This window comes from Pygoscelis adeliae, unplaced genomic scaffold (assembly GCF_000699105.1).
Source record: "Pygoscelis adeliae isolate BGI_AS28 unplaced genomic scaffold, ASM69910v1 Scaffold113, whole genome shotgun sequence".
Lineage (NCBI taxonomy): Eukaryota > Metazoa > Chordata > Aves > Sphenisciformes > Spheniscidae > Pygoscelis > Pygoscelis adeliae.
In genome coordinates, this window is record NW_008825108.1 from 8293387 (window position 1) to 8301825 (window position 8439).

Here is an 8439-nt window from a genome sequence, read left to right on the forward strand (position 1 = left end):
CGGAGCGGCCCCTGCTGCCTCCCCTTGCTGGGGGGTCAAAGGGGGTGTCGTACCCCAGCGCTCCCAACAAGGTCCTCTCTGTTAACCCCATCGCCTGTGGCGTTTAGCTGGATTCAGGTTCCGCGCAATACTTTAACCTTCTGGGTGGAGGCTGTGAGTGGGGAGCCAGGGCGTTACCTAGCTCGGGGTAGGCATCGAGGGTGAGAGGAAGATCAGTGGCCGGGGAAAGACCGGATTTTATCATTTCAGTGTATAGGGGGCAGGTCTTTTTATCAGAGGGACTAAACCCATATAGGTTTAGACTTGATCTTCCCCGGAGTGATGCATTTTGAAGCCCAAACAAGACACACAAGACGTATAAAAGCTAAAATCGGTGGCCGTAATTACAGTAGTCGAACCAGGAGACTGAGGGATTTGAATTTCTTCTGTGAGGTGTTAAAATATTGTCTCTTCTGCTGAAGCGTTTGCGTGCTATAAGGTCATATTAGCGGCCAAGAAATACTGCTTTGCTGTTAATATGCAGGTCGCAAATGCATTGAATACTCTTGTAGAAAGTGTCTAATCAGAAATCCTTGCTGAAATAGTTGTAATGTTACTGGATACGTCTTGGAATAGAAACAGCAGTCTGCTGTGAATTTTTTATTAGATATTTCTGATAAACAGGAGACGTCTTTCTATAAAAATACAGTTTTATCTTGTTTGGAAAATAAAGGGCGCCACAGGAAATATGAAAGAGGTATTGCCATTAGCAAAATTGCTGATGTATTTAATAATGTGAGGACAAGGCTATGCTAGCTAGCAGGCTGCTTCTAGGTTCGTTCAGTTTATTACAACAAAGTAGGCCCCGGTCCCTCATGGCTTACAAGTATATTTAACTTCACCTGCTGCAAGCAGGTAGTTCATCTTCTCATAGTATGTGCTCTTAAACTTGTTTAGGCTGTGCTATTAAAGATTGAATTGATTTTCATTGTAAGCTTATTCTTCCTTTCAGAGCATTTTGCCTAATGGACTTGGTCTCCTTCCATTCAGAACAGAGAATATCTGTATGATACATCTGTATGTCCTGAACCACTCTCCACTCTTCATAATTCTAGAATTATGAAGCCTGTTAGCTTAATTCTGGGACTTTTTTATCTGGGATTTTATGGTAAACGATATCTAACATGGCAGAAGGTCAATCAAATAGTTATTACTCTAAAAGTTTTTCCTTTTTAAACTCTTATGGCTGTTTCTGTCTCCCACAGACCTTCCAAGTTAATCTTTCTTCATTTAGGTCCATTAGATACTAGGATCCTGATGGAGAAGGTATACTGTTAGTAATTTCTTAGTGAGATTAGGTGTATGTAGTTTTTAAAATAGTCTGAAGTAAATTCCTTGCAAATGTTTTTTGTATTTCTTTTGTCATCTTTGTTATTGTTTAAATAATGACGTACAGGAATAAATGTAATTTTGCTGGAATACTGTGTCAATTTTTTAAGGAAAGATGGCTTCTTACCACGTTGCTCTGTGCTTTTTCACTGAATAAAGAGTTTCTAATCGTTCCTTATCAAATAGAAAACTTGCACCTGATTTACTGTTGAACTTTGTAAGTGTAACTCAAAAGTGATTTCGCTTTCATTTTCCTTATTCTAGCTTTTCTACGGAAAGTCTACAGCATTCTTTCCATTCAAGTTCTTTTGACCACAGTCACATCTGCAATTTTTCTGTACTCTACTGGAGTGCAGGCATTTGTTCATGAAAGGTAAATACTAAAATGAAATGGGGCTGTTCATCGTGCGTTAAGTGTAGTTTATGTAGTTTGTTGCTCTGGAACACTTCAGTATTCCTAATCGTTTTTATACCCGGTGTTTTGATTCTGTAATAGAAATTTTGTAACCTGATTACGAAATAACTTTTCTGACATTTTTCTTTTTGGTTTATTATCAAAATTTATTTTTATTACTATCATTAAAGTTTATTTTAATCATACTTTATTAATAGTGCTTATTTTAATATTTATGCTATGAAAACCTATACATCAGTTGCAGAACAAACATTGACATTTCTTGTTTTATGGTCTAAGTATCTGCTTTTAGAATCTGTTTGGAATGCTGCTGTTTATAGGTACCTGTTCCAAAAAGCTGAATCATGTCTTGCTCCTCTCCCTCCCTCCCCCCATCTTCTTTTGTTTGTTCCCTGAAAACTAGTCTGCTAAAATTCCTGTGGGCTTGCTTCTTTTTGCCTCTCAGATTTTCATGAGAAAAAAAAAACAAGTCTCAAAAACCAAACTGTGGTGAACAGGCAGGGGAAAAGAACAACTGGGGAAGGGAGGAGAGCACTCAGTCCAGTTTCTGGTTTCCCTCAAGTGCACTCGCAGACTTTGCTTTTACTTTCACTTCAAAGCCCAAAGAAAAAAGGAGTCAAACACTGTATGAAAGTTTCTGTATAAGCTATAGCGTATACAACAGAGGTTGTAAAACTACAGTTTTCTACTTCAATCTGATAATTTGAAATCATCCTGCTCACTTAGATCTGTTGTGATTTTGTGTTTGACTTTGGTCCGCTTTTTGCTTGGAGGGCTGCTTGAATGATTTAATTACAGCGATACTTACTGGTCAGTACCGATTTTCTTTGGTGCAGTTAGTGCCCATGTTTGTTGCATTCAGGTGCTTATAAAACCAGTTCCCTGAATGGGGAGTTCTTAGCAGGCAAAATATTACATGTACTTTAATACTGTTAGTTTAGTACAGATGGATTTTCCTTTTCATACGGGTTCATCTCCAGGTGATGGATTGCTGGGCTATCTTCATCTTCAGTATGAAAAAATTGTCTTGTGACTGTACTATTTTTAACTGATTATCTGTGGTGGTACGTTTTAGAGCAGTTTTATTGTAAAACTTGCTTTACATTTACTTTGGATATACGGAGCAGTATCTTTATCTAGGTGATCACTTAAAAACTTGGTTTTATATAAACTGTTTTTTAGTCTTCCAGATACTTTATTTTAATTTTGATGACTTTTGTACGAAACTTTACAGGCCTGCCTTGCTTTTGATATCTGGGTTTGGATCTTTGGCTATAATCGTGGCACTGACCCTCTACAGACACCAGCATCCTGTTAACTTATACCTGCTTTTTGGATTTGTAAGTATTTATATAAATTCAATTTCAGTAGTCCCTAGAATATCTTTCATCGTGATGAACTCCTTGAAGCAAACTAGTGGTGGCTATACACTTAGGAAGTTCTGAGTTATTTTTTGGAGGTTCTATCCACGGATTGTTCCTACTTCAGGTTTCTTCCAGCATCTTTTTAGGAAGAGTGTTAGAACTTGGAATCAGGTTGAGCAAGCTTTTTTTTTTTGCGCATGTGTGTATAAATACACCTGTCTGCTCTCATTGTTCTGTTGGTATCAGTGATTTTTCTACAAAACTGCTCAGTAGGAAAGAAGGAGGCATTTCTGTTACCTTATTTGTTTAATGGACAACCTTTAGCAGAGACCCAAATGCAACCAGCCATCTGTGTTTATTTCATTAATTGTTTTCTTTTTGATGCTAAATTCTGAGCGTGTTTCCAACAGGCAGGTCAATCACACCTGTCCTCAAATTTCAGTCTCCTGCCTGATGTTGCGAATTTGTAGATATGGGCTCTTGGGTATTTCGGATCATGTAGCGTATCAGTCTTCTGAAAAGAAGTCACAGTAGCACCACTGGAATTTGATGCTTTAGGAATTGCCTAAATTGTATTTGCAATACAACGGGAAGACAGCGTTGCTGTGTAAGTAAAGCAACTGTTTAAATTGTAACGCAGTTACATGCTTCCTGACTTCGGAACTCTTGCAGGAGAGTAAAATGTTTAAAAGCTTTCTACAAGTGCAGCTGTAACAAGGAGTGATGTAATAGTTTGGCCAAATGCGGCATGGGAGTTTGTGGTGTGACAGTTTAAATATTACATTGTGTAGGAAGAGAGGGATTCAAATCTGTGTGTGATAAATCGGTTTAAACAAAATATGGGTTAAATGTTCTGTTATTTCTGACCTCGTGGTTCACGCCATAGATACTTGTCTCATCTTTTAGTGTAATGAAACTTAATTTGGAATTACCTTTTAGAAAAACTCAGGGCCCATACTAGCCTTCAGCCCAGACATCAATAATATGTTTGATTTTAAGTTAGCTGTTTCAAAACCACGATGAGTGGGAAAAGGAAACTGATGCAGACACTTAGCTCTCTAATGAGATATTAAGAGTGTTGGATGAAAGTATTTCAAATATTGAAAAGTATGCAAAAAGCTGAAAACAGTTCATTTCTAATAGCAGCTCTGAGAAATTTTATAGCCCCTTGAATAGTTGTAAGAAGTGTGGTAAGAATGCTGTGCGCTTTGAGTAGAAAACCTAAACGGCATTTTTCTATAGGGGCTGTCTCTCATTTATTTTCAGTTTATATCGTATTATTTTTATGTAACACAACAACTTCCAGCACAGTAAGACAGTACGATTGCCATTTTCTTGTTGAAAATTAAACAAGTTTTCATATACAAAGATTTAACAAGAGAGCTAATGTAATGCATGCTGGGATTATGTAGCAGAATGGGGCTCATTGCATGTGAAGTCTCCGTGTAAGTGTTTTGTGCGGGTTTTTTTGTCCTTGTAATTTTTTGTTTCTACTTTTTGTAGACCCTACTGGAAGCACTGACAGTTGCCATTACAGGTAAATGGTAGCCATCCTATTGTCTGATTCCTTAAAGAAATTGGAAAAGGAATCCAATATGTTCTACTAATTGCCATCTGAGATTCCTAGATGTGACCAAAGTGATAATAAATCCTGTTTGAAAATTTTAATGACAATGATATGAATTTAGCAAGAAACGGGGAATCAAGGGAGAGAACTGGATTCTGATCCAGAACTGAAATGGTATAAACCTGAAGTGAGAAATGAGTTGTGCCATCCATTCTTTCAGTACAGCTAGCAGTGCTCTTTCCTATAAGGTAGCTCTCAGCAGAGCTGACGTGCAAGTGAAATAACCTTATCCTCCCCCTCTGTTTTCTCCAAGGGAATTACTTTGAGTTTGGAGAGCTCTGTACTCTGTTGTCAGGGTTGAGATGGGGCGGTGTGCAGACAAGTCAGGGCAACACCTTGCACTATAGCTTCCAGCATAAGTTGAAACCTCTTCATTATGGTTTATGGTCTCCTGCAAAAAAAAAAAGTCGTTTAGGGAAAGGAAAGATTGAGGAAGGAGGGAAGAAAAAAGTTCCATTCATTTCTCTTATCTTTCGCTTCCTACCCCATAACCAAAACTTTTATGAGCCTTTACAGGGCACTGATTGTCTAGTGATTTTTTTTTTTTCCTTGTTTCAGTATCCTGAAAAATTCAGATAGCTTTTTCATTAAGATCTCACGTATCTAGGCTTAAAAATACTTATTTTCTTATTTTTTTATTTTTTATTGTGAGTAGGGAAGATGTGTTATCTCCATTTAAGAAGCTACAGCTATACTATAACTGTCAAACTTAGCTAGTGCAAGGGTCCGTGAGTCCTGTGATCATGATTTTGAAGTGCAAAGACAAGTTCAGGCATAATTTGCTTTTTTTGTTCACAGGTAAGATTTTTTTTTCCCTGTCTGTGAAAGTTTAAACTTCTGTTTCCTCAAAAGATAACTTAGCAAATCCATAGTGTAGTGTTCTTTAAATGACAGTTTACTTCTTCTGTTTATAGTGAGTTTCTATGATGTGTCCATCGTCTTGCAAGCCTTTACTCTTACTACTGCTGTATTTCTTGGACTGACTGCATATACCTTGCAGTCAAAGAGAGACTTCAGCAAATTTGGAGCAGGGTATGTTGTCATATTGATGATTTTTTTTTTTTTTAAGCTAGTTTTTCCTTTTCTAAAGTAAGCTTTGCAGATATCATAATGAATACAGGTCAATAGAACCTGCTTCAAGGGAATGGTGAGGGTGTTATTTATCTTAAATTATTAATTTTATGCAGTTCTGCTTCCTTGATAAGAAGTTCTTTTCTGTGATTATGATTCTTAAAACCATAGTATTACACTAAAAAACTAGTTTACCTGGATTTTTCACTGAGACAGAGGGCAGCTGCTTCAAATATTTTTAAAAAAGTAAATTTAGGACACAACTTTCATCAGCTTTATAAAACTGAGTTTTACTGCTGATACCAGTTGGCATCTAAGAATTATGGACATTTACTTACCAAATATATTATGAAGAGGTTTTATAGGAAGGGAAGAGATTTTACTTAAAAATTTAAAAGAAAATATATTGTTGCTCACAGTTTAATTTTTTTTTCAGGCTCTTCGCTTGTTTGTGGATTTTAATCTTCTCGGGTTTCTTGAGGGTAAGATACCTTGAGTTCAAGGTTAAAAAACATTCTGTAACATAAATCTTTTACTAACTTCTAGTGTAACAAAAAGGTTTTGGACAGTCCAATATAGCTTAATGAAGGAAAATTCCTAGCCAGATCCATTACTGTTGTAGATCATGCTGATGATCTTATAACCATTCATTTCCAATTCAGATTTTTGTTGGATGCTGTTCTTGCTAATGTAAAAGTGGTATTTGCGTTGATTGTCAAAATTGGTCCATCGAGATCCACTACTTGACTGAGAGAATGGGAAGGAGATTTGGGTTTTAATTGCATTTTGTTTTTCTAATTTTTCTGCTGTTAATATTCTGGAGACCAGAGCTTCTGGTCTCCAGAAGCCTCTGGAGAGGCTCTGGAGTGGAGGCACTCTCTTAAGTGGAGGCACTTTTACTCAGTTGAAGAGATTGTGTGACTGGGGACTATATGAAATAAGAACATTGAAATGTCATCGTAATATTGTATACACACATATTTGTGTATGTATAACAGTGAAAAGACAGTGTGTATCCCTGTTTTAAGAGTGGCATATCATTATGCAGGGATTTTAATATTAAAAAGAAAATTAAATTTACAAATTTTTTTTTCATGTTTCATTTGCCTCCAGCTGTTTTTCTACAGTGAGACAATAGAGTTGGTGTTTGCTGCTGCCGGAGCTCTTCTGTTCTGTGGATTTATTATTTATGACACTCATTTGCTGATGCACAAATTATCCCCTGAAGAGTACATCCTGGCTGCAATCAATCTCTATTTGGATATCATCAATCTCTTCTTACACCTGCTGCGTTTACTGGAAGCATTTAATAAAAAATAGTCAAAACGGTATGGTTTGACTATAGCGTATGTAAAGTTAAGTACCTAAATAGCGTTTGGACAGAACTACAGACTGTGTAGTTCTGTCTTCTAGAGATCGAAACTTTATTACTTTTTCATTCCATGAATATTGATTCCTCCTTAGGAAAAAAAAGGCTTTTTCTGTAGCTAAAGTTCTTCTCTAGAATATATGTTTTATGTAGTTAACATGCTGTCATCATTTCAGTCACTTTTTTAATCACTTAATTTGCACTTGACGTAATTCACGATTAAAATGTTTGCCAACTTCTGATTGCTCCGGAGTAAGCCCCTCGCTGCTGTTCCGTAGCTGCTGAAAATGGTTCCTTTGGGATTGCAAGCGCGTGTACCACGTAAGGGTAGCCTGGGTTTATCGTTGTGCAATGTTTTACTGAGCCAAAATTTTTTTCTGGTTTTTGTTTGGTAAAATGGAATGCTGTCTCTGTAACAGAGATACTCTGTTCTTGTTAAGGGCTGTCAGATTATTATGGAGGCTGGGAGGGTATTAAAACAATTAAAGGGAATGTTCTTCATTTAAGTATTATTTATTGCCTAGCTTTCAGTGTTCTGAAAAATCATTTGGAGATGGATTCTGGCATTTTATCGACTTGTGTATATTAAGGTTAACTGTCTGTCAATAAAAATTGGAAAACCGTTAGCCTGTTCTTGCAGCTGAGACCGGAGAACTTCAGGGCGCTGAGAGTGAGCATCGTCCACCCTCGCTGGACAGGCGAGCGCTTGCTGAGCGGGGAGAGCCGCTGCCGCAGCGGCTGCTTCCTTTCCAAGCTGTTGAAATCCTGGCGCGGCAGGCAGGGTAAAAACAACTTCGAAAGGCTTTCTTACTTCATATTCAGTGTTGAAGTCGAAGTATTGTTACCGCTCGCCTGTCCTGTCAGCGAGAGGTTAGCAAAAAGGCGACGCGGTGCGTGGGAAGCGTCCCGTGTCCCACCACAAGCAGGGACAACGCCCGCTTTCCGTGCTGGAACTTGACCGAGGCCATTGAAGTACGACTGCGAATTGTTTTGGGCAACTGTGATGATTTCTCTCTTCTGTCTTAGAGTTTCATTAAGAAATGTGTGGCAGTAGCTAAAAATAAAACTTCGATGAAACACGTGTTTATTTTTCCATCCGCCCCTCCATGCGCAGTGGTGGCTGGACGTTGCTTCACACCCGCAGCCCACGGCTCCGTGCCGTTAGCCGGTCCTGCCGGCTTCCCGCCTCCAAGCACGAGGTAGGAGGGCGGCGGGGCGAGTCGGG

General features: G+C 38.2%; 2 protein-coding genes across 2 annotated transcripts in view; both read left to right on the plus strand.

Annotated features, from left to right (window-relative positions):
* Positions 1 to 7840, plus strand: part of TMBIM4 (transmembrane BAX inhibitor motif containing 4) — an 8455-nt gene extending 615 nt beyond the window's left edge. Inside the window, exons 2-7 of the mRNA XM_009327677.1 lie at positions 1633 to 1741; positions 3018 to 3123; positions 4651 to 4684; positions 5689 to 5806; positions 6282 to 6327; positions 6959 to 7840. Of these exons, the coding sequence (XP_009325952.1) occupies positions 1633 to 1741; positions 3018 to 3123; positions 4651 to 4684; positions 5689 to 5806; positions 6282 to 6327; positions 6959 to 7165 (620 nt within the window). The 3' untranslated portion in view covers positions 7166 to 7840. The remainder of the gene's footprint in view (positions 1 to 1632; positions 1742 to 3017; positions 3124 to 4650; positions 4685 to 5688; positions 5807 to 6281; positions 6328 to 6958) is intronic.
* The window catches only part of LLPH (LLP homolog, long-term synaptic facilitation (Aplysia)), a 5893-nt gene continuing 4955 nt past the window's right edge, over positions 7502 to 8439 (plus strand). The window contains exons 1-2 of the mRNA XM_009327678.1: positions 7502 to 7535; positions 7855 to 7996. Of these exons, the coding sequence (XP_009325953.1) occupies positions 7502 to 7535; positions 7855 to 7996 (176 nt within the window). The remainder of the gene's footprint in view (positions 7536 to 7854; positions 7997 to 8439) is intronic.